At 31.3% G+C, this 27908-nt stretch overlaps 2 protein-coding genes and 1 long non-coding RNA gene across 4 annotated transcripts in view; all 3 read right to left on the bottom strand.

Moving 5' to 3' along the window:
- Positions 1-602: 602 nt before the first annotated feature.
- LOC139521549 (mucin-4-like) lies at positions 603-18833 on the bottom strand. The gene is made up of 10 exons (XM_071315024.1): positions 18822-18833; positions 18255-18327; positions 17171-17380; positions 15243-15508; positions 14863-14941; positions 9425-9688; positions 8157-8410; positions 7437-7515; positions 2837-3103; positions 603-1666 (listed from the first exon to the last, which is right to left on the bottom strand). Exons 1-10 carry the CDS (start codon positions 18831-18833, stop codon positions 882-884), a joined length of 2289 nt encoding a protein of 762 aa, XP_071171125.1. The 3' UTR covers positions 603-881.
- A 1716-nt stretch (positions 18834-20549) lies between these two features.
- Positions 20550-23323, bottom strand: LOC139520602 (uncharacterized). Its single transcript, XR_011663930.1, has 3 exons — positions 23242-23323; positions 21409-21564; positions 20550-20798 (listed from the first exon to the last, which is right to left on the bottom strand). It is a non-coding gene; the product is annotated as an uncharacterized lncRNA (long non-coding RNA).
- A 2613-nt stretch (positions 23324-25936) lies between these two features.
- Positions 25937-27908, bottom strand: part of LOC139520603 (MAM and LDL-receptor class A domain-containing protein 1-like) — a 45316-nt gene continuing 43344 nt past the window's right edge. For both annotated transcript variants that reach the window (XM_071313420.1, XM_071313421.1), the window contains one exon: positions 25937-27413. In XM_071313420.1, the coding sequence (XP_071169521.1) occupies positions 26761-27413 (653 nt within the window). In that variant the 3' untranslated portion in view covers positions 25937-26760. The remainder of the gene's footprint in view (positions 27414-27908) is intronic.

The following is a 27908-nucleotide window of genomic DNA, read 5'->3' on the forward strand; positions in this document are numbered from 1 at the left end:
TTGTATGTGTCTATGTCATGTCTCAACTGACAAGCGACTTTTTTTTCACGGTCTTAGATATAAGGATTCCAACAAAGTCGTCTGAAAGGAAATATATATATATATATATATCGAGCCATGTAGGTATCATTTTAAGCCCAAATAGTTATCACAGGTACAAGGATTATAATTTAATACGCCAGACGCACGTTTGGTCTACATAAGACTCATCAGTGACACTCAGATCAAAACACATTTAACTTTATAAGTTTACTGAATATCTTAATTTATGAAAGATACGAACGCTGTGCGTGTTTGCATGTTATTTCATCTTCTGGACTTTAGCCATTAGCCATCGTTTTTAACAGGTCAGTTAACAATGACAATTTTAATGCTAACCTTGCGAAAATGTATTTTTCGTATTTTTTAAAGTTTGATTTTTGTAGATTTACGCATCCTGTTAGTTCTGTGAACAAATGTCTCATTATCAATTGCAGCATACATTCAAAATTAAACACTGATATAATGGTTAAATTTTTCAGAATTTTATACACGTTACACGTGTACATAAACCAACCATTAGGCTTAAAATATGTTTTAAATTTTAATAGAAATTCCTTAAAAATATTATACTTCTTATATATACATAACGAACGTCATATATCAATATTTCTCCTTTAAGCATCATATATGAACACGATTTTTGCGATCAGTACATCCTCAGTCGGTATATGCTTCTTTTGAAAACGTCATGGTAGATTGCACTACACTCGAAGAATAAACATTACTATTTCAGTATCAACCTCATGTCCACGTGGTAAATAACAAAACAACTTTTGGACGGATTTCACAATTATTGTATTTGTTCTATGAATCTTACAAGGTTGCTAAGGCACCACACGTTAGTGCATGTTTTCAATATGACCAATACGACCTTTTGGTAGTACATTCATATCCAACATAACTGTTTGTTTGTCATTGTTACTTTTGTTGACATTCTTTTGATTTGTTTTATCATTTATACCAATTGTTTTAAATTTTTTTTTCATTAGGAATATAAAAGTCAATACAAGCCCTATCCCTACAACAGATACAGTCACCCCAATGCCTGCCTGTGCTCCTTTACTTAGGTGTTTAGATTTGCTGGCGTCCGCTTTTGTTGCTTTAATATTTTTGGTACTCGGTGTCTTCTTTGTAACTTGTTTTATATTTGATGTAGATCGTTGATTCGTAGATTTAATATCAAATTTTAAGTGAGTAGTTTTCTTTAATTCTAGTGTAGGTTTCTTCTTCGTCACAGGTTTACTTGATATTGTAAATAATGTTGACGGTGACATTGAATGTTCAGTTGATGTAGAAGGTTTATTGGTGAAGTTCCAATTTGCTGACATATGTGTTTGTTGAACGGTTGTCTGTATTGGTATAGTTTTGGTTGACAGTGTAAATAAGGTTAACGGTGAAATTGAATGTTCGCTGGATGCAGAAAATTTATTGGTGAAGTTCCACTTTGGTGACATATGTGTCGACTGTACAGTTGTCTGTTTTGACATATCTTTGGTTGATATTTCTGTTCTCGCTTCTGTTGTGTGATCAGTATTGAGAATTTTGAATCTTGATGTCATCATGGCTTTAAGAGTTGTAGACTTTGTTACAAATGCAGAAGAGCTAACAGAACTTGATGTTATAACTGAAATAAGATGAATGTTCATACTTTAAGTTTTAAATTATCATTATGACTGTAAAATATTCAGTTGTAATGTAGTTAATATATCGATCAATTGAATGTTGGTTGCTAAGCGTTCAGTGTTAATATAACAAATTCCTAAAAAGAACATTCTTATCAAACATAAAAAAGAACATTAATCGGTAGTGATCGGGCCAATAATGATGCATCAAATCACTTAGAAAAACTATTAAGACTTACAGAAGACCAAACAGAAAACGAATATTTTTCTGATAGAGCAGATAAATAACGCGTTTCAACGACTTATTATAATTAGATTGCTTTTGTCTTTTACGATTCTGAATTTGCTTATTTGAATTATGTAGGAGAAAGAGCTTGTCTTTTTAATAACTGCATCTTATCTACATGTCAGTATACATGTTTCATTGTTGATATATAAATGAGGTTTTAAATTTCGTGATTTTCGATTTAAACGTTCCTTTATTGTTAAAATACCAAGATGTGGTATGATTACCAATGAGACAACTCTCCACAAGGGACCAAATGGCACAGAAATCGACAACTATATACATTGATTTTTCGTGTTACTTTGTAATATTTAATTATAAAACATGCTGCTAACTAAACATTTGAATAATACAAACATGATACAGAGTGAAAAAGCTCGAACATTGTAAGAGAAATGTTACTTCGGAGATGGACAAACAACACCATTGTCAAAAGAAAAAGAAAAAGAAGACAGACAATACTCCACAGTAAACTTTTACGAAACCCCTAAACAATAATTCTCTAGATTAACATTTAATATTCCTGTTTCACTGTAGTCCTATTATAACATGTATATGCATGTGTTACTAGCAGCTGACTTGTGTACAGTTTGACGTTTTGTATGAATAACGCGATTTGTATTGAAACTGATTTTTTATTCGTTATATAATTAAAAATATGTGTTTTGTCATTAATTAGATAACATACACAAGTAATAAACATACTTAAAGTATCATTTTAATGCATATGGAATATATTCCTTGAACTATGTGTTTTAACTAGTAGCATCATATTTTATTGCTTTAATCGGAAATTTATGTTTTTGGTGACTTGCTAATAATACATTTTAACCATGCCATGTTTATAAAAAAAGTTTTTTTCAATATCTGGTTTTAAATTTCTTACTTTGGGTTGACACTGGAGCGGTTGATGAAAGTTGATGTTGATTAGACGAAGTATGTGTCCCAGTAAGATTCCAATTTGGCGATATATGCGTTTGCTGTACAGTTGTTTGATTCGGCATCTGTTCGGTCGATTTTTCTGTATTCAGTTTTGTGGCTTGAGTAATAGAAGTTTTTAATCTTGGTGTCGTTATCCAACTTGTAACTTTGGTTGTAGGTGAAGAAAGATTTGTAACAAATGCAGTAACGCCAACAGAACTGGATGTGGATGCTGAAATAGGTAATTTTTTAACAAAAAATCATCTCGTCATAGAAACCAGTCTTCATACTTTGTAACTCAAACGCGCGTTTCCTCTACATGAATCAAATGACGAACGAATAAAAAAAGTGAAAAGGCCTAATAAAGTACGATGCTGAAGAGCATTGAGGACCCAAACTTCCTAAAATTTTGCCAAATACAGCTAATGTAATAATTTTCTTTGGTTGAACATCCTTAGTATTTAAAAAAAATGAAAGTTATGTTAACACTTGATCCATATGAATAATAATGTCAACCCAAAATGCTGATTTCAGGTCTGGAGAAACCATCGCGTAAAAATTGAAACGAAAAACTAACGGCTTGATCTATGTAATACATTATCAACTTAAAGCAATCAATATAAACAGCAAAACACGACACTCATTGAATTACAGACTCATACATTAGAAATTCGGCTGGTTTATGGATCTTACCTGTTTCCAAACCCTACCCAACATAAGACAGTTGTGTAAAATGTAAAATTATAAAAATATCAAAAAGGAAAGTCCCTAATCAAATTGCAAAATCAAAAGCTCAAACTGTCAAACGAATGAATAACAACTACCATAACAGTACAACATACGAACAAACAAATAGACAAAAAAAGCAAAACTCATCAGGTTGAAACAACTTAACTAAAAACAACTAAAATGACATTCTACAGATTTGAGAGTACACACAATTACTGAAAGCTACTAAAATGCCAATAAGTATTTCATGTTTTCATTTTTTTGCGATATAACCGTTTACTCGAACAAAACAAATAAAAACGTAAACGATTGCATTTATATCATTTAAGAATTTAAATAATACGCAGACAATCAGATTTGACCGGACGGGAAAAAAATAAAATGTGTCCAAAGTCTATGCTACGTCAATCTTTAAAGACCCAAATGTTGCTAAAGACTTATCCGACCTCCATGATAAATATGTTGTTGTCCCCGCAGACAAAGCCCCAAATAACATCGTTTTTATTTGTAAAAGTCACTACATTAATTGCTTGATAAACGAATTAGGTATAGACAATTCACTTGGAAACTCAACATATACCCTCACGACACTTACCAAAGAGGAAATCCTGGATAATCATAGGTCTGTTCTTTGTTCCTTTGGTATTTCAACCAAAGATGAAGAACTGGATCTTCCATCACTGTATTGGATACCTAAACTACATAAGTGTCCTTACAAACAACGGTATATTGCTGGGTCTTCCAAGTGCTCCACGAAACCTCTTTCTAAATTATTAACATCTATTTTATCAGCAATCAAAGACGGGCTTCAAAGTTATTGTGAAACTGCCTATTCTAGAGGTGGCGTGAATCAGATGTGGATACTTAAAAATTCCAAAGATCTTTTAGAGTACATACAATATAACTCTCTTTCATCTTGTAACAGTATTAAAACATTTGACTTTTCTACTCTTTACACAAGTATTCCACATTCCAAACTAAAAGACAAATTGAAAGAGTTGGTATTACTTTGCTTCATAAAAAAGAATGGCCAACGTAGATACAAGTATCTTGTCTTAGGGAGGGATAAATCATACTTTGTAAAGAATCACTCTGATTCAAACAAAAAATCCTCTGAAACCGATATTATCAAGATGCTTGATTTCTTGATTGACAACATATTTGTAACGTTCAGAGGACGTGTTTTTCAACAGACTGTCGACATCCCAATGGGAACAAACTGTGCCCCTCTACTTGCCGACTTGTTTCTTTATTATTATGAGGCTGACTTCATGCAGGAACTTCTTAGTAAGAAAGATAAGAAGTTAGCAATATCCTTTAACTCTACTTTCCGCTATATAGATGACGTTCTTTCACTAAACAATTCAAAATTTGGTGACTATGTGGAACGCATCTATCCCATCGAATTGGAGATAAAGGATACTACAGATACAGTTAAGTCGGCTTCATATCTTGACTTACATCTAGAAATTGACAATGAGGGTCGTTTGAAAACAAAACTTTACGACAAAAGAGATGATCTCAGCTTTCCAATTGTGAACTTTCCATTTCAAAGTAGCAACATTCCAGCAGCACCTGCATACGGGGTATATATCTTCCAATTGATACGATATTCCCGTGCTTGCATTTCCTATCATGATTTTCTTGATAGAGGGTTACTGCTCACAAGGAAGCTATTAAACCAAGAGTTCCAAATGGTGAAGTTGAAATCATCCCTTCGTAAATTTTACGGACGCCATCACGAGTTGGTTGACCGTTATGGAACGTTTCACAAATGATATCGGATATGTTTCTTACGTCGTAACTACAATCCCCTTCCCTTTCATGAATGTGACCAACCGAATTAGACTATTTACCGGATTTGTAATCACATAAGCAACAAGACGGGTGCCACATGTGGAGCAGGATCTGCTTACCCTTCCGGAGCACCTGAGATCACCCCTAGTTTTTGGTGGGGTTCGTGTTGTTTATTCTTTAGTTTTCTATGTTGTGCCATGTGTACTATTGTTTTTCTGTTTGTCTTTTTCATTTTTAGCCATGGCGTTGTCAGTTTGTTTTAGATTTATGAGTTTGACTGTCCCTTTGTTATCTTTCGTCCCTCTTCTATAACCATGAGCACCTGTTACGGAAATTAAAATGCACATGTGATAGAGTAAATTCGTTTTTTGGGTACTCAACTCCTCCATTCTGCTTTCACTGAATGAAATAATAATAAGCTAAATATCCAATCGCTGCATGTAAACGACAATCGTCATATTAAATTTGAATTACAAATACAGTTCATTTTTGTTTATTCAAATCAAGCCGTTCGTGTTCTCGTTTGAATTGTTTTGCATTGTCATGTCGGGGCCTTTTATAGCTGACTATGCGGTATGGGCTTTGTTCATTGTTGAAGGTCGTACGGTGACCCATAGTTGTTAATGTCTGTGTCATTTTGGTCTCTTGTGGACAGTTGTCTCATTGGCAATCATACCACATCTTCTTTTTTATAAGTATCTTTTTTGAAAAAATTACATCAAGAGAACAATCACCGACATATAACTTTTTATCTGTCAGAAAATCCAAGAATAGAGTTTATCAAAATTACAAGGCATGTTATTAAGTATGCTTTTTGTTTTGTTAAGACTCGTAAGTGGCAATAGAACAGTTGAAAGGAAACCTCAATAACAAAGTTGAAGAGCATTGAAAATGGAAAAGTCTATCAAGATGAGCAAATCTAGATATGGTCGTCTATGACTTGAGTAGAATCGTAAGAGATTCGAATGCTTTTGCCACATAAGCAGAGATTCATTTTCCATTTCAACAAAGACACCAATAAGCTTGGTAAACAGTTTCGCTAATACGATAGAATCCAGAATTGTCACATTTTCAGGCTTTCTACATTAGATGTGCAGTACAGTAATTCACAACATAAATTCAGTACATATGGTGAAAGTTAGTCAGGTCATTGTAACACCCGTGTAAGTGCACTGTCGGTTTCTGTGTTATCATAGACTCAATTATTTTAATTTGGTAGTGTTGTGTATCCCATTTTCTTAGTATGTCTTATTTTTTTCGTACTCATAGAGTATGTATTAAACCAGGCAAATAAAGTGTAGTTTACAGAGGTTTAATACAGCACTCGTGGTTGGAACTTTCTGTCTATCAAAAGTATTGCTATGTTGATTTGTGTGTTAATGTAAGCTTCATTAGCATGGTCAAATGATTTTTTCTTTGTTCAAAACTACACAGTAAAGCAGTGTCACAATTTGACAAAAAAAAAACCCACCTAGAATGCATCTATAAATCTGATCAATTTAAGAGTGTTTAAAATCATTTCATTAGTATAAACTGCTCTCAAGATTGTTTTTACAGCATACACAAAACCGAGATTATGATCATACTTTGAGACATTAGATTAATACTTCATACTTCACAGAATATATATACGGTACACACATTCTTGTAAAAGGCTCTTGACGTATTGTATCTTTAAAATGTTAGTAAAAAAATTATTTGAAAGCGAACTGATCTTTGAATGTTATGATGTCAATCCGAAACATTCAGCCAGGAATTTGTATTTTCTATCTAAGAGCATGTTACAGATATCTGCTAACAATCAATTCAATTACGAATGGATACATCATGGAAGATGAATACTACGGTTTGACAGGACTGCTGCATAAAACATGTGGTTAACTTATACCTCATGCGTAGCATGTTTTGCTTATGTCTCTTAATTTCACATATGTGTAACGAAATAATTATACTATTACAATCTCCAAAAAAGATATCGAACATATATGGTCTTAAACCATTCAATAATAAATACTTGTTCTCTACTTGTTTCGACTTACATTCTGATTTTCCATAAATGTTGATGTCATCAATGCCAACGTAAGAAATTGATGAGTTTTTGTATGCTGAAAATAAAATCTAAAAAAAAAAGGCGAAGAGTAAAATTTGTTACAAAAGATATATACTAAAGAAAATGTTTTACAACAATCTTGTATAAAGATATATTTGCATGGAAAATTATAACTGTTTTTTGCAAAAATCCTTATATAAGGGTGGTGCTATCTCTGGAAGAGGACACAGTCTGCATATATACCTATTTACATATTAAAATTTGCAGATTTAAAAAAACAGTACAATCATTTTGAATCTAATTACAAACGTCATCAACGAGTTGAAAAGCTACTTGGCAAATTGCATATGCAAATAAACAAGTTTACGATTATATTTTAATTGAATTACTATTATTGACAATTCGTCCTTATAATGTAATTTTTTTTAGTGATAATTTGTTATACCAATAGTGTTTCTTCTGAATTCAAAACGACAGGGAACGTTAACAGAAATTTCCAAAAAAAAATAAATGTTACGACAGTTTAAAAGACAACAAAAATCATTAACAACTAACTTTTGAAACGAAAACAAATAATAAAAAAAAACAGATCGTCCAAATAGCCTGACAAAACTATGACTTATGTATCCATAGGAAAATAAACCAATATGTGCTGTAAAATATCAGTACCATCTCACTTCATAAAACAGAATAGTTCGCAGTTACTCGCCTTGTATCTGTCATTGCGATTGATAACCAATGACTTTGTATTCCATTTACCATAGTTAATCATTCCAGTTTTCTGCCAGATTGTCTCAACTTGTCCCCCAGAAGTTTCTATTTCAACGTTGATACCTGAAGTTGCTCCTGGCAAACTGTACGAAAATTCCAAACATACTGAGGTGAGATTTATTTCTGGGGTTTTGAGTATCCCTTCACCATGTCGTACTAGGTATGTCGATATATTCAATATAAGATAATAACCTAGAAAGTTACAAAACATGTTTTTTTTTTTTAAATCATTACAACGATACATTATTTTTTTAATTTCCTACAACTTACATTGAACTAACATACACAATAAAATAAAATGTTAAAACTCTGTATATAAAACTGGTACAAAATAAGTATGAATGTATGATTCAAAATTGAAAATACATAGCGTCCGTATTTTGTATGGCACAACTGTTCGATTCTGCTCTTTAACATCGAAAATCAAGTGGCTTTTGAAATGATTTGATTAGAGTATAACACATTTATCTATTCAAATTTAAATACTTTTAAAATATCCAATTACACATATAATTAGGCGCTAGTTATTAGTTAGAATGAAATAAAAACATCGCAGTATTTTACCTTATTATTATGGAATATGGTAGTAAAGTATTATTTCAATTGTTTCATTTTATATGGATTTGTATATTCATCTGAGGAATGAACTAATATCTTACAAATTGAATTGGATTCGTCCTTATTTAGTTTATATGTATTGTGCAATTAAACACGGTATACTGTGCACTTGTTTTATGTCTAGCATTTTGAGGTTAAGTTTGTAAGGAAAAGATGATGTCAATTCATCGACACAACTTACTATTTGTAGTTACTAGACTAATTTTAGCGTTCTGTACAAGTGCGTATGAAATAAACTACACCAGAAACAATCAAGACCAATAGCTTTGCTAGATATCTTTTGTGTTCCACCAAAACAAAACATACAAATACTTTCATCAACTAAAACTGTTTCTGGTCAATTTTTTCCTATTAGAAGATGTACCGTAATTTTGGCAAAATATTCAAAATTTCAAAACAAGAAATATGTATTTTATTTCAAACACTAATTCCAATTTGTTGACAATCATATCTTTAAATAATTGACATCAAAAGGAATTGTTTTTACGACTTTATTAATTCCCCTGAAATAAATTCTTAATAAGTGGGGGACGTAAAGTACCATAAAAAATTGTATCTATAGCTTTTGATATAATAATAGTTAAGTACCTGATAATGTATTTATTCTTTCTGGAATTTTTGCTACCCACCTACTCCCACCTGCCCCTTTTTTCCTCTGCCAATGCACAGGAGAATCTACCGTAGTATAATTACAAAAATCACTTGTAAAGTCACATGATAATGCGCTTAATAAACCAGAATATTCTGATGGACAGGACGACGTTTTGTTGAAGACTATTGCAGGTGAAGTTATTGTTGTCAGTCTAGTGGAAGTCGCTGCTCTTGTTGTACTTTTGTTTTTTTGTCCTTCACCTAAACGATAATTTTATTGCATGTGTATGATATTTCAGTATTATCCCTAAATATACTGAAACTATTTCATGTAAAATATATGCAAATGATTAAATGGCGATATTGCATATATGATTTTTTTTTTAAAAACATGACAAAAATTTCAGCTACAATTCATATACGAATCCTTTAAATCAATGACTAAATATTTACAAGTCCGTGCCTGATGTCAGAAAAGGTAACAACAGAAACTAAGCAAAATGACAATGATACATAAATTAACAAAGGACTACTAGCAGTAACTAACTTGCCAACTCCAGACTTCAACTAAACTGATAGAAAGATGATTTATTCATCATATCCCCCCGCTAGGGATTAAGTATCATAACATCATAAAATATATGAGAGAATCATGGTTAATTATTTTACTGTGGATAACACATGCACTTTAATACTGTAGGTTTTACAACGAACGTTAGTTTTCAAATATGAGAATACGATGTCCGTTTAAATATTACCAACTATAGAAATGCACGTTCTACTCATGTATATGATACAATGAAACACAGACTAAAAAATATATGATGTCAGAAAAAGTAACAAAAGAAACAAAGCAAAATTAAAGTTCAATTCTTCTTGAATAATTGATAGGTCTTTCCTTCCATTTTCTTTTAATTATACTGTCATAAATAAATATATCATATATATTGATTGATAAATTTATTGATTAGTTGGTTGGTTGATTGGTTTATTATTATTTTGGGTTATTGATATTGGTTTATTATTATTTTGGGTTATTGATATTGGGTCTCTTGAAACAGGCAAAAAAAAGGGACCTTGGATTCCGTATTAAACACATGAAACGGAAACATGCATTAATTAATGGAATGGATTGATTGATTGGTTGTTTAAACACGTTGCTTAAACACATTGGTTGGTTAAACACGTTGGATATGGTTAATTTAAACAAACGACAAAAAAGAGACATAAGTTTCCGTATTAAACACATGAAACGGAAACATGCATTGATTGACTGGTTGGTTGGTACGTTGGTTAAACATGTTGGTTAAACACGTTGGTTAAACATGTTGATTAAACACGTTGGTTGGTTAAACACATTTAATAGACTCAATTAAAACAAGCTAAAAAAAAAAACCTTGGATCCCGTATGAAACACATGAAACGGAAACATGCATTGATTGATTGATTAGTTGGTTAGTTGGTTTAACGCGTTGGTTGGTTAAACATGTTGATTGGTTAAACATATTGGTTGGTTAAACACGTTGGACAGGCGCAATTAAAACAAGCGCGGAAAAAAACTTGGATCCCGTATACAACACATGAAACGGAAACATGCATTGATTGATTGGTTGGTTGGTTAAACACGTTGGTTAAACATGTTGGTTAAACATATTGGTTAAACACGTTGGCTGGTTAAACACGTTGGATAGGCTCAATTTAAACAAGCGAAAAAAACCATCTTGGATCCCGTATTTAACACATGAAACGGAAACATGCATTGATTGATTGCTTGGTTGGTTGGTTGGTTGGTAAAACACGTTGGTTAAACATGTTGGTAAAACACGTTGGTTAAACATGTTGGTAAAACACGTTGGTTAAACACGTTGGATAGGCTCAATTAAAGCAAGCGAAAAAAACATCTTGGATCCCGTATTTAACACATGAAACGGAAACATGCACTAATTGATCGATCGATTGATTGCTTGATTGATTGATTGATTGGTTGGTTGGTTGGTCGGTTAAACACGTCTGTTAAACATGTTGGTTAAACACGTTGATTGGTTAAACACGTTGGAAAGGGTCAACTAAAACAAGCGAAAAAAAGAGACCTTGGATCCCGTATTAAACACATGAAACGGAAACGTGCATTGATTGATTGATTAATTGATTGATTGATTGATTGATTGATTGATTGATTGGTTGGTTGGAATTCAAACACGCATGAAACTGTTTAAATAGTGCCAAAAAACACATAATTAGATGACCTTGACCTTTGACCTTGTTACCTTCGTCAAGGTCATTGCTCCACAAGGTCATTGCAAAAGACCGTATGGGTCAAGGACCTTTTGTTTAAGAGTTTTGCCTAAAAATGGCTTTTTAAAAACCATCAATGGGAGTTATGTCCCTTACATGATGGTAAAATCAATAAAGTGATAATGTAAAAAAGTTGCCCCTTGAAGTACCAAGCATTTTTCACTGCTTAATTTTTTTGTATCTATAACCGTTCAAGAATTATAGGGAAATGAAAAACTTTTAAAAATCTAAAATATGACCTTGACCTTTGACCTTGACCTATATTTTCAAGTTTTGGTCCAATGAACTCAAATCTGAAGACCCGCAGTCTTAACAACTTACGGTTCCTGAGATTTATATGCATACCGAAATTTAAAATATTCAAGGGGAAATAACTTCTATAATAAGTCACCGGATCGATTCGGTTAAAATAATTTATAGTACACTTCGGTGCCCCTAATACAAGATAGCTTTTATTAACCCGATACTTGGTACCAAAGATCATTTTGATATCTTGCGTACTTTTAACGACGATTAACTTTGAAAAACGGCGGAAGAAAAAGAATAATAATTAAAAACCAATTGTTCAGAGAACAATTGAAGGTCTTTCCATCAAAACAATGTATTTTGATATGAAAAGTTGTGAAACTAAGTTTAAAATGTCATTTCAATCGTCAAATGATAGCTCCTAGTAAGCTGATTCCAAAAATATATTGTTTCCATACATTTTTTTTAAATAAGGGAGATAGTTTGTTACTTCCGGTTTGAAAAATGTTACTTCCGATTATATTTGAATATTTACTTGACACTGATTCCAAAAATATCTGGTTCTATATACTTTTATATTAAAAAGTACAAAAAAATAGCTATTTCCGGTTTACAAAAGGTCACTTCCGGTTGTTTTTTACAAGGTTAAATGGTTTGATATCTTTTTCTAAAAGTTGTATATCTTTATCATGTATACATATAGAATAAAAGCAAAGGTCAAAATCTAGAACGTCAAATTAAGCTATGACCTTGAGATCAGTTTCAAGGTCATAAACCAAGGACCTCAAATCAAAAGACCATAGGTCTTTATTATATTTAATTAATGAGTTATATCACCAAACGCGTATTTTTAAATACAAGAGGGGAGAAAACTCCCTTTTACATTCAACGTACGCTTGCAATCAAAATTTACATCTTACGACATGTCGCAACTAACAATTTAGTAAAAATAATTTGTTGATATCTTATACAGTCTTTGGATATAAGTGAAAATAAGCCAAATTCAAATATTAGAATATGACCTTGACCTTTGACCTTGACCTAATTTTCATTTTTTGGGACCAAGGACCTCAAATCAAAAGATCCTAGGTCTCTATCACTTATGATTTATAAGATAGAAATTCATATCACTTATATCTGATGCATAAGGGGAAATAACTCTCATATGGAGCGGTCATATCGCTTCGGTCAAAATAGGACAAATCATGCGAAGGATATAACGAGCAATTTTGTAAAATAAATTTGTCATAATCTTTTACGGTTGCGAAGGAGATGCGCTAACAAGGAAAACAGTGTTTGGGGAGATAACTCCTACAAAGAAAAGTATTCGTTTACGCAGGGTAAATTTCAAAAGTGCATAAACTGTTCGATATCATATACCAAATATCTAAGCGACATATTGCGATACAAATGTTTATCGCAAGAACAAAATTAGGCGGAAGAAAAAAAAAATAATCAGAAGAAAAACAATAGGTCTTTCCACAGAAAAGTGGAAAGACCTAATAATAAACAAACGAAATACAGTAAGGTCTTTCCATTTAAGAAAGGAAAGACCTTAATTACAATGATACATAAATTAACAAAGGACTCATAGCAGTAACTGACATGCCAACTCCAAACCTCAATGAAACTGATTGAAATATTATGTATTCAATGTATCCCTCCCGTTATGTGTTTAGTATCATAATATTATAACATCATAAAATTTATGAGAGAATCATGGTTACTAGGTATACTGTGGATAAAGCATGCAATTTAATACTGTAGGTTTTTCGACAAACTATAGTTTCCAAATATGAGAATACGATGTCCATTTAAATATTACCAGCTATAGAAATACACGTTCTACTCAATCATGTATATGACACAATGAAACACAGAATAAAAAACACATTTATTTGTTAAAGAAAATTTGAAAAAAATGTTCCTGTTTCTTTAAAAAAAACTTGGCTAAATAACTAAACTAACTGTTCACTTTGAAACTGCAAATATTACTTGTTCTTTCGATATCATAAGGGGTAGAGTGGGGCGCACATATTCGCCGGGTACACAATTTCGCCGTTTTATGATTTTGAGGTGTAAAAACTACAAAGGATGGCTGAAATGGAAGAAATATACCGGTAAATCAAATTTTTATAACAAATTTGATTATTTTTTAAACTGAAACAAAATTGCGGCACCTACCAAAAAGGACCGAAAAACGGACAACGATTTTCGGCAAATTTCCTGAATAAAAAAACACGATTTCAAAGAAGTATTTCTAAGTGATTCTTTGACTGAATGCCCTAAAGTTCAGTTCTTTACACATTTGAAATGTCTGCTATTCATCTATAACGAAATTGATTTGATAAATAGTGTTTAAAGCTGCAGTTATTTGGTTTTAAATATATGTGTAACAACGGCGAATATGTGTCCCTCATTGACAAAACACCCTTTAATCTAACTTTTCAGATGATTATTTTCATACAAATACGTTTTCAAGCTTAAAAATATTTTGCATTTGAAGTTATCTTCATATAGAAATATCAATATACTTCAAAAACATTTAGACCTGAACATAAACTTTAGAAAACATGGAAAGATGTGGCGAATATGAGCACCCCACTCTATATACGAATGGTGATTTACCGAAAGACATCTTATGATGAAAAAACAAACAGACAATTACAAAGAGACGCCTTATCGTGGTTGAATCTATGGAACATAACAAACAATATACATATATGCATTTCACGTTTGTACATTATCATCACAATATATGCACGATCTTAAATACAAAGGAATAACTATACTATACTTAAAACTCTTAACAAATAGTTTATAGTACCTTTCCTTAATGACGTTATGCGTATAAGACACTTTTAAAATATCTGAAATTCAAATATTGTACTTACATACTCCCTCAACTAAGTGAATATCATCTAAAGTGACCACGCAACCTGGTTCTCCTGAATAATAGCCTTCTATGACAACCTATAAAGAACATTCAAATTGTCCATTTGATCATAAAGCTCCATAATCTGATTTTAAATATATCTAAATATCTTAAGTTTGTTCTGTATTTTCAACATTGGAAATTCTTCTTTGAAATGATAGTGATAATTATAATCAAAATAATCAAAATAACAAAAACAATCATAATCATAATTAAAAATGAGAATACTACTACTACTTCTACTAATTCTTCTAGTAAAATTATTGAAAATAATTGTAATAAAAACATAATTATCATTATAATGATCCATATGTGAATATATGTTTGGGTTTTTCATACCTTCATTGGTTCAAATGACGGTAAAAATTGGACAAAAGTTGACTTCCAGTGAAGTCCATGGTAGCCCGACATTTGTTTCATAAGTGTAGCATTACCAGATGTGGTACCCGTCTGAAATATCTGTATAACGCCACTCGTGTGGCTAGGAAGACTATAGGCAAAAGTCAGACAAACCATTTTCTGACTAAGTATTGCAGGTATATACAAACTAGCTCTGTCCGCTATCAAAGCCCTCTTGTAATCAATAGTCAGTGACAAATATGAACCTACAACATTATAATAGAGAATTATACTATGTTGTTAACATGCAAAAAGAAAAATAGAGGAATATTATTTCAATATTGAAGAGGAAGATTTATTAAGATCAGTAAAATGTGTGTCACGTATTTTTGGAAGCTACCTTTGAGGTTTCATCACAAGAATACATTGTCTCCCGAATATAACACCCTTAAAACAAACATATTGGGTATTACAATGTACTCATGCCTTTGGTGTAATTATTAAAACAGTGAATTGATATCAGTTTAGTGCAATGGAATGATTTTTGTGTTGGTAGTGTTACGATTACTTCGTGTTTGATAAGGACAGAGGCGGATTTTGAATTTTCTGTATATCAGAATGTGTGAATTGAACATTTCCAAATTTTACTATTAATACTGTAACTAGAGGGAAGATTTAAACAAAATATGAGCGTACTAATAAAAACAAAGTGGGTCTGTTAAAAAATTATGAATTTACAGTACTGTTCTGTTTCCGTCTATGTATGCATAAATCAAGTTTATAGAAGCTTCATACAACGGTTTTTTAATAATAAAAAAAAAAAACATAAAACTTTTTTTTCTAAATAATTACAGTCAGTGGTAAAAAAAAATCTCAGAGATGTTATCGTGTTATCAGAACATCTTGAAAACAAGCACATTGACCCCTTTAATGTTTTAGCTTTCTTGATTCCTAAATTAGTTCTCTATCAATATATACTAGTTTTATGGAAAGTTATTTATTTTGAAACGTAGCAGCGAACTTCCTTAAATGAATTTTATAATGGTTTACTTTTATAAATTGTTATTTGGATGTTGTCTCATTGGCACTCACACCACATCTTCCTATATCTATTTAAGCATAACATAAAATGCATTGAAAATTTAGACATAAACAGTTGTATATAATCACATAATGTATTAATGTATTTCAGATGTAAATACGAGAACATCAATTTATCTTATATTTTTGGCGCCAATTAATTGACTGAAACTAGTTTCGATAACTTTTAATCAAACATCGAATTTCTAAAAATTCGTTCGATAAGTATTTTTAAAGGGTTAATGCAGATATCAATAGTGATTAAAAATCCATGAGTACCGTTTGGAAGTCAAACGATTTGATAAAAAAAAAGATACAGGCAAAAACACAAGAGGAGTAGATCAACAAGAACAGGATCTCGTTTCATTTCCATAAGAACGCCAATTGTTTATTTAAATTCCATCGGCCGAACGAAATAAATAGGTTGACTTTATAAAAATGAATACAATGCTCTAAATGTACTTATAAATATTTTTCGTCCGTTCATTCCAAGCACTTTTCTAGATTGACATTCATCAAAAACGACCAAAAAAAGTTTTATTTGAGAGCAAGGGATTTATAAGAACTGAAATAGTTGAAAATGTATATAACAAAAACGAACCTAAAGATAATACCCAATTCTATCTAAGATCAATCTGGATGAGTTAATAACTTCTTTATTATCAAAGGACAATCCTTGTAAATGTATTTTGTTTACTTTACATGATGTCAAAATATATGTTTTGTTCAGTGTAAATGAATCTTTTAAAAGATGAAATTTGTTTTAGACTGCAATAACACAGTATCGTACGAAACAAGTTCATATAGATGGATATTCGGTAAATGAAAGATAAAATATATATAGTTACCTGAGCCTGTGGTATTGTCACCATGTAAAAACGTAAATTTCCCAAGGGATTCTGTTCCGCTTTTTCGTGTCCATGATGCCGAGGAAAAATTACTGTTATCAGTTCTAAATCCACACAATCCATCTTCGAAATTGCAATTTATTGGAAGTGCAGCTATTTGAATGGTTGTTGGTGATAGGGTGGTTGTTGTCCGTGGTAAAGATGGAGGTGCTGCAGAATAGACGTTAACCAATTAAAAAAACATTTCCTTAATCGTTCATGATTTAATAAAATATATATCAGTTGCGAGATATGGCGTCGGTGTGGATCTGTAAAGAAACGAAAATATTAATACCCTCCAACACATAATATGATTAAAAATATTGGAATGCCACATGAAAGATGTTGGTTATGACCATTCACCCTTACAGAGCACCTGAGAGTCGACGCCACTGCTGGTGGACGTTTCTTCCCCGAGGGTATCACCAACCCAGTAGTCAACACTTCGGCGTTGACATGAATATCAATAATGTGGTCATTTTAACAAATTTCCTGTTACAAATCTTTGAATTTTTCGAAAAACTAAGGATTTTCTTATCCCAGGTATAGATTACCTTAACCGTATTTGGCACAACCTTTTTGAATTTTGGATCCTCAATGCTCTTCAACTTTGTACTTGTTTGGCTTTATGAACATTTTGATATGAGCGTCACTGATGAGTCTTATGAAGACGAAACGCGCGTCTGGCGTACGAAATTATAATCCTGGTACCTTTGATAACTATTAACACTAGTTTTAAAAGGTTAGTGTATTTCTGTTGTGTCGCAGTTCTCTTATATTTGATGCGTTTCCTTCAGTTTTAGTTTGTAACTCGGATTTGTTTTCTCTCAATCGATTTATGAATTTCGAACAACGGTATACTACTGTTGCCTTAAGTGTATTGATTAGTATTATATATCAATGCAGCGTTTCTACAACAAGAATTGTTTGTTATCGTTTTATTTTGCAGTGGTTATGTCGTGTTTGTTCGTCGTATGTATTCTAATTTTTCGTCTCCATCAGATTTATTCGAAATAATATTTATTCCATTTTTCATATTTTTTACCTTTCCTAAATGTTATATCGTCTACTGCCAGATCGCTCCCAAAATGATATTTCGCTGTTGCCTCGATTTCTATCTACAAATAAGCCAATATATTGCTATATTTCAGACAATTGAGCATTGGTCTTATTTAGATTAATTCAAACTATTTGAAATCATACTTTATCATATACAAAGATTAGAAAGCTGTATGTCTGACCAACATCTTGCTGAGCAGTTCATTACAAAACTTTCATTTAAATTATACTTCACGTTGATATTAATAGCCATTCAAATTTTGGCCGAATTTGCGATAAACAGGTCCTTAATATTTATGATATAAAAAAATTTAGAAGACTGAAATTTATTTTTTACTTCACTTGCTATTTTTTAACTTGAAACCTCAATGTCGATTGTGAATTTCATAAATATGTTAATTTGAAAGCAAGACCGGAACTAGTATACTTAAAGACGTAAAAGTCAAACTTGAATGAATTACTATGGGTACTTTAACTGTTTAATGTGTTTGATAAGGACAGTTTAGCCTTTTTCACACTGACCAGGTCATAGTGAATAATCGTGATAACATACTGTTGATAGCATTATCGGATGATCATTTAATCTGCAAATACTGTTACTGATACTATTAAACCTATTGTAATTGCTCGGTAGTAAAGGGGGAAAGTAGGTGACACAATAGTACGTGTCTCATGTTAAGATATAAGTGTTTCGTTACATACAGAAAATCACAAATTGTAAATTTATTATGTATTTGTTGTTTATATATGATGGCCTTCTTACTAATTATTACTTGTATATACTTTTTGTCGTCCTCCGGGTATAATACTTTGAATTTTCTAAAAACAAAGGAAATTCTTATCCCAGGCATAGATTACCTTAGCTGTATTTGGCACAACTTTTTTGGAATTTTGGATCCTCAATGCTCTTCAACTTTATAAATATTTTGATATGAGCGTCACTGATGACTCTTATGTAGACGAAACGCGCGTCTGGCGTACTAAATTATAATTCTGGTACCTTTGATAACTATATCCTTCTAAAAATGCTGAGGTCAGCATATTTGGAACGAATATCTCTGATCTTAAATCCAATTTAAGAAATATTCATTCAATCTGTTTGAAAAAAATCTTTTCTGATTTGTTTTTGGGTTGACAGGTGGGAGTGACAGAAGTTGCTTTGAAAAAAGACAGATGTTATCAGGGGAAGATTATCACCAACATATAAGTCGAAAGTAAAGTCACAACAATACTGAACTAATTAAAATTTCAAAAGGAAAGTCCCTAATCAAGGGGAGACCGCACAAATCATGACAAAACGAAGAGCTATGAAAAGACTAACAAATTTCAGCAAAACTGAAAAGCGTAAAAACAAAATAGCAAGCTATATAAAGGACTTAAAACTCAGCAATACCTTGTCCCTATTTTAGTCATGAAATATAATGTCAAAATTTACATACGAATTGTTTTGAGAACCATTTGTAAAATTGTTTGTTCTCTTATGAGAATAACATATCATTCACAAACATTGTTAATTTAGATTCGACGAACTTTCATATTCACTTAATTAATAAAAAAATCTTTCGAATTTATATCTAAGTGCACAAGTTATGGATCCACTTTTATATCATACAACAGATGCTTTTTTGACGCTTGTGTACCTAGCAAATTATCAAAAAATATCACAATACAAATCCATAGGTTTTGATACATGTGGTATCATATTACAATAGCATTTTGATCCACGTTAAATTATCCTCCTCCAATTAATATTTTACAAGTTTCAAGTTTCAAGTTTCAAGTTTTTATTTCTCAAGACCCTTAACCAGGGTATGTGAACAAATACAATTGAATACAATTTAACACAATATAACAAAATAGGTTGATTAAATGAACAAGTTAACATATATACATGATATACATTTCCAAATATATGGAAGACGAACATATTATATAAACAGTAACTTCAATCATTTTACTAAAGAAAGTATGATTTTACAAAATTTTGCAGCTTTGAATATTACATTATAATTGTCTGAGTTAAACAAAGCATGAAATTTATCAACATTTGGATTTGTAGTGAATTCTTTTGGCAATAACATTTTAATCACTCTAATTCGACACTATCGCGCAATTTTTTTTTTTTTTCATTTTTAATCACTCTAATTCGACACTATCGCGCAATTTTTTTTTTTTTCATTTTTAATGCATTCTTAAATATTCTAAATATTTCTGATATATTCATATTTTATAACTTAGCGTGTTACATTATGATATCAGTTATATCTTACCTTAGATTCCCCAGGGCTTACATGTATGTTTGCAAGTAGCCAGTTTGGACTCTGTCGTCCATTTTTTTGCCATATTCTCTGGCGAGTGTGTTTACTGATTAAGTAAACATTCAAGCTTCCGATCCCATTTCCATTCATATGATACCAAAAAGAAAGGATGTTGTTTTCAGTCACATGGAAGCTAGGGCTCTGTATCACTGCTGAACAAGAGGAGTTGTGTGAACGGCGACCATAGATCAAAGCATATGAACCATTAGACGCTACAAAGTATTAGGCAAAAACTCATAAAAGGTTTCTAGTTATAATTTTGTTCGCCATTCGCGTCTTTTGTCTACAAAATATTTAACAGTGTTGCTAGAATCAAAAAAGAAAAACGTCAAAATAGAGTTCGAAGTTGAAGAACATTACAGGTTAAAAACCCAAAAGATTTTGCCAAACATAATATATCAATGATACTTATTATAATCCTGATATTTAAATGTCTTTAATTATATTTTTTTCTATTTATAAAATTGAAAACATGGTTTATTTGTCGAAATCTGTAAGTGACAAAATACTATAAAGAAATTAAGATGTATGAGTTGATGCTTTTTTTTTAAATATAATCTATATTTATTTTATTCCGTCAATTTGTTTGATCACACAAGTATTTGCTTAAAACATATAACTGAATGCTTCACACTATGTTATATATAACTCACAAATGCACCCCTTCCCTAAGTCATACGCACCTTAAAAAAAGTAAAAATTATTTTGTTACGTTTTTAAATAAGAGTAATTGCATCAATATGTGTGTCAACTATGATAATCATTTATTTATCTCCCTTTTGATAATCAAATATTAATAAATCAACAATAAAATATACTTACACCCAGTGGTATGGTCTGCTATCGGACCAGATGTTTTATCCCCTGTTTTGCCGTTACCAATCGTCCAATTGAAACAACTGTCTGCCTTATTATGCCATTCACACAAATCATTATCGAAATTACAATCTATTGTTGCTTTAGTTCTCTCTGAAAACACTTCAAGCAAACAAATACTTAAAATAAAAATAAGCGAAGGCATTTGGAATAAAATAAATGTATTTGAAGATCAGACCTAAGAGGAAATAATAAATTGAAGTTATTTTGATAAGAGAGAGGTAAAAGATACCAAAGAGGAACACTTGTAATGATTTTAACCACTGAAATCAAACCGAAACTAGAAATCTATAACGAAATATATGGCCCAATCTCAGACTGACAATAACGTAATTCCTTCGAATATAGTATTCGTGGCCATGCACTTCGTAATTGTTAGCATATGGTGTTCTGAAATATTTTTAAACTAAATTGGTAGTTTAACGCATTGCGTTAAAATAGTCTGGGATGGGGGTATGACATTTATCGCTTATCCGAATTAATTTAACTCAAATTAAAAAAGAAAACAAACTTTGTTCTCACAGTAAGATTAGGATTAGTACAGGTGTCAATAGAATATTTGGAAAAATATCATGACATGGTTAAGGTCTATATCTGTTTGCGTATGGGATGGATATCACCGTACAAATCGTCCTATGTATCTTTCCCAACTTAAAGTACACTGAGATACGGTCCCTTTAGACACCGAACCCGGCACTGACAATATACATATATTGACTTATTTTGTCATTTCATGTCCCTCCTTATGTTAGAAGTCAATCAAAGTGCAAGTTCGTCTTCAAAAATCAAGATTTATCTTTCATTACTATTTGGACTGATAAATTCCATATCTCTTGATAACAATTTAATTGATCCATGTAGATAAATATAACAGGACACTATTTATTGATAACACTTTAATACTTTCATGTCACTTAATAATGGAGATGACCCAACTTTACGAAAAAAAAATCAATGATGATCTAATACATTACATATGCCGGTATTACATATTTGAAAATGAAACTAGTGGTTTTCGTCTCTCTCTTTGCCCAAGTTCAGTGACGCAACTTAATCATTTACAAAATTTTTGAGTTAATTTTTTCTCCTTTATTGCATAACTATTACCATAAAATGTGAAGGATTTTCATTTCAATAGCCCAATATATAAATTATACCGGAATTCATGATTTATTAGTAAAACAAGAATTTGTTTCAATTGTTTTGAAATACTTCAGAATTTAGATATGAGGTCTTCTGCAAAACTGTTCGCGGTATAACAAGTTGTTTACATAGTAAAGAAGTTTGGTTTACATAGTAAAGAAGAAGAAGTTTGGTTTACATAGTAAATAAGTTAGGTTTCGTGCTGGTCAGTATTTATTTTTTTATATGTAGTGTTCTGTCTACTTGTTTGTCTTTTTGGCTTTTCTAGCAAATGATTTGTTAGTATCTTTCATACTGATAAGTTTTAATGTCCTCTTAGTATCATCCGTCTCTTTCTCGTCGGATCCTTCCCGGTACGCAAAGAATACAATACTTAAATTCTACTGAGAACTCATGGTTAATTGACGAAGTTTTATAAAAATATTAAAGGCCATAATTTAAACTGGTGTACTCGCCCTTTCTTAATTATCAAAACTGATTTATTGACCATGATTTGTACTTTAATTAAATTAAATTATAAATGATTTCTATTTGTATTGTAAATCTATAAGCATTTGTGTTGACATTTCTCTTTGTTGTATAGTCATGTGATCTTGAAAACAGCTTTGGGATAAAAATACAAAAATGTAGCTTCACCTGTAACAATAACAATAAGTCCAAAGTTAACTAGAATTATCCTGTCCATTGCTCTCAATACGGACAAATACAATAAGGCTACTAGTACAAATCGAAGATAAATCCGTAATGATGTTGATAACAATTATTTAGAGATAATGTTTATAATTATTTGTACAACTGCTCTTCAATCAACTTCTCCCTTGATTATGAATTGTACATTATAACAAATCATTACTCAATGCTTAATATAAAATAAGGAAATCCTCTATAAACGTCTATTACACATGTTACAGATGTATATAGATATAAGAAGATGTGGTGTGAGTGGCAATGAGACAACTCTCCATCCAAATAACAATTTAAAAAAGTAAACCAACTTCAAAAAAGCAAAACAAACATATTGGGAAACAAAACTAAATCAAAATTTGATCTAAATGTTGTTTAAGCTCCAATGTAAAAAGGTCCTCTGCTTCATTGTATCACAATTGAAACGTTACGGTCGTGCATCTTTTCACTATACAGATTTTATTAGTAGGATTGATCTCCTTATAAAAAAACTCTTGCTAAAGCAGATCTATATGAGAATGACACACCAAAATAAACACATTCACCTTCATGCATTGGTTGTGCAATACGATTTATATATCTCAGCTCACTAGAAACAAGTTTTAGAAGTTTTATATCCTAAAGCACCCGGTCAGTATAATTTGCAATATTAGTAATTGTGTTATATTCCTTATAGTGACATTTTCACATGTCGTATTCTCATTAAAACAGGAGACGCTTAGCCTGTCAGATCACTTCTATTTTTATAGAGTTCATGTGATTTATCCAGTTTTAATTTGTCTTTTAAATATTTTGAAAGTTTCGATTATTATTTAGCTATTATTCTCTTAGTTTGCAAAAGAAATAAGCAGCTCATTATATCATAGAGATTATTACTTTTACGCCAACAAACCGGGTAAAACATTTAATCGATTTTATGAATTCGAAAAGGTCGGGTCGAAGCACTTTTCTGGCTTTAGCCGTCGTTATATTGGCTAACAAGTGAAAGCTGCTGTTTTAGTATGACATTATTACGTTGTAGATAGCTGCCTACACTCGTAGTCTTCGTGTTCCTTTTTTTGTCAGGTTTTATTGTTGTTTTTTGTGATAGATTTAAAACGATATCTTTTGTATTAATCGATAACATTCGTGTATATTCTTTATCCTAAAAAACTATGCTTTGTTCTAAATTATAGATTCAGTATATATATATATATATATTAAAAATTAAATACACAAAAAGAGTTTTAAAAGCAGCATTGTCTAGCGCTTTCATATACGAGTCTAAATTGAAAACTACGTTAAAACCTATGATTGTGTTGGATAAAAACCGAAATTTTTATACGTGTGCATGTAAAACAAATTTCGTTGTAGAAGGGTTTAAAAACAGCACAAACAACATTTTCTAAAAGACCAAAAAAAGTGAAAAAGTATATTTAAACAAAACGCATTTGACTAGCAGGTCGAACAACTGATGTTCTTTAACCCTGCTGACTGCCATTGGCGATTGCCAAATAACATTGATCACAAGATGTAACAAAATGGATCTTAATATAAATTTAATACTAAACAGAAAAAAATTTAACTTGTGGCCACGATGTTATGCCACAAACATACAGTGTCAATATTTATTTAGTACTCCAGATCCGGATTTCGACAATAAATGTCTCTTCGGTGATGTTAGTGATCGAAACGGTATTTGGAAGGCCATATAAAAAGTACCCTCATTTTTAGAGAAAGTACCCTCATTTTTAGATAGACTCTTGAATTTTAATATATATATATTATATGATGATATAATTTATTGGCTACGTTCGTAGCGATTTTCATTTTTAACTTCATGAGGAAAAGTCAGAGCCTTGATAAGTAAATTATACTTTATTTTTATATATATCTTTGCGCTTTTCTTTCCTTTTTGTGTCTTTTTTTCGTTGTGCATGCACTGATTTTGTGTCATGGATGAATACCCCATATCTTTTGTTTTTCTATTAGACACCAAAACGGGTATACAAGTCGCCAAAATCGTATATGGAGTATAAGTTATAAAAGCAACAAAAGTTAGAAGACCATTGAAATAGTCAAAGACATGCTTACCGATTTCATTTCTTTCTAGGTCCGTTTTCAAAATAGAATAATTTTGAATTTCAAAACTTTCATAGTGTACTTTATTTCAACATAAGCCTTTGAACCAGTTGAAATGAAACTAAGAAATTTACGTGCTTAGTAACATTTTGTCTGTTTTTAGTTACAAACTTTCTTTGTACTTATGTTAAATTTGTTGTTTTGCAGATCATTATTCAGGTTTATAAATATAAACAACATTTACTTTATCCAACCAGAACAAGCAAAACAGTTCAGTTCAAATCTTCCAAATTTACCGTTTCTCCTAAATTTACATATATGAAAAATTATGTCAGGGCCAAAAAAAAACTTCAAGAAAATGAAGGAATAACGTCTTAATTCTTTTAGCTATACTGAAAGTATTTCTGTATAGATTATTTCAAAAGACGATACATAATCCCATTTGTCGATAAAAAAAAGTTTTAATTACGCAAAATTAACAAAATAGCAGATAACATTTAAGACAATACACAAAATATATATATATATGAGTTAAAGCAAATCAAAATACAAAACAAAACAAAACAAAACGAGATATGAACTGTAGGAACTCAATAATCAACAAAGCAGTGTAGCAATAAATATATGTACATCCTGACTAAAATAACATTTGTGGACCACTTTTTTTACAACATACAAAATGCGGACTACATAGTTGAAAAAAATAAATAGACATGTTAGAAATATCTTGGTATCATTCACGCCCATTAAAGATGTTAACTCTGGTTTAGACGTTTGAATTTACACAAAAAATTGGAGGAATAGTGTAAAGGTTGTGATGACGTTGCAGTCACATGTGAAGCTGAATCTGGTAACCCTTCCGGAGCGTTTGAGATTCCTCCAGTTTTTGTCGATGTTCTAATTCAACAATGACAGACGATCTACAGGTGTATCAAATTACTTAAAAACTGAAACACGAAAAGATCGTTAACCACTGACCTGATAGTTGTGGCTGGGGTCCAACTTGACTTGTAAACAATAGGATTAACATCAGATTTATTAAACCGAGACAATACTATTTAGGAATAAAGACGCACTTGTATTGCAACAAAAAATTCCAAAATGTGTATGTTTTCTGTACTCTGTCTGGTCAGTTTATCAGAATATAATCAGCAAAATTAACGTGCATCTATTAGATTATTTGTGTTTTAAATTTATATATTCTAAGTAACTGGCGATTTTTGAAAATGGTAGATTGTAATAGCATCTCATTTACAATTTATATAGTATTACGTATCAAACACTATAACACGTCATTGTTAAATGTATTCTACACTGTCTGTCTGTTTATTATGCTCACTTTGTTTCATAAAAAATGGACGGATTTCAAGTTAATCACACTGTATTTGATCTATTCCCTCACTGCTTACATTATGGTTCAGTTGATGTCCATGCAGTTTGATTATTTGCTTGACTAACGCCATTTTCTATAACATTTTTTGTGTCACCATTTATGTAAGTTTCCGTCTTCGTATATTTGCTTTCCAATTGAATTTCATTTTTATTTAATTTAATTCCTTGATCTATCGTGCTTATTTTCTTCTTCATTATAAACAGAACAGCTACCACAAGCCCTACACCTAACAAAGCGACAGTTATACCGATGCCTGCCTGTGCCCCCTTACTTATGTAATCAGATTTATCAGCTTCAGATTTTGTCGCTTTATTCTTTTTGGTGGTAAAGGTCTTCTTTGTTACTTGAATAATATAAGGTGTAGTGCTATGATCTGTTGTCTTACTATCATGTTTATTCAAAGTAGTTTTCTTTGCATCTGTAGTAGTTTTCTTCTTCGTCATATGCTTACTCGACGTTGAATATGATGTAGATGGCGTATTCTTCTCGGTATGGGACGAAGTTGTTGAGAAATGCGTTTGATGTACGGTTGTATGCTTGGACGGTTTCTTTATGTATGGAGTTGTTGTTTGACCAGTATGAGAAGTTTTTAAATTTGATATTATGGTCGTAGCAGGGGTTGTTGACTTTGGTACAGGTGCATCAGTGCTTTCTGAACTTGGTGTGGATACTGAAATACAATTACAATATATATTTTTTAGTTTTATATTCTCCACTTAATAACAAAATATCAAGTGCAAAGAATTTCAACAAATCAAATTTTAGACGACAATATCCGAATTACAAATTGACAGCGACCAACAAAGAAGAAAAATATACAACATTTTTTTTCTTTTTTAATAATCCACAGACAAAAATATTGTGCATTTCAAAGCTTAACCATGATAAGGCTGGTTAAAATTTGCTTTCTTCCTAGCTAGAATTTACAATTACTCATGTGCCATAGCAAATAAAATATTGCAGTCCACCTGTATTAGAAATACTGTTGACTATTGATAAGTATTGTGATAAAATCAAGTCAATTGAATCTAACTAACCTTTTTATGCAGACCAATCACATGTACTAAAATTAATTATATGCTTATAACCCTATCATCTCTAATTTAAAGGTCTGTTTATGTTTGTGTCTGGCCGACTTTTTAAAACACTTATTAGGCAGAATTGA

Source organism: Mytilus edulis, chromosome 4 (genome assembly GCF_963676685.1).
Source record: "Mytilus edulis chromosome 4, xbMytEdul2.2, whole genome shotgun sequence".
Taxonomy (NCBI): domain Eukaryota; kingdom Metazoa; phylum Mollusca; class Bivalvia; order Mytilida; family Mytilidae; genus Mytilus; species Mytilus edulis.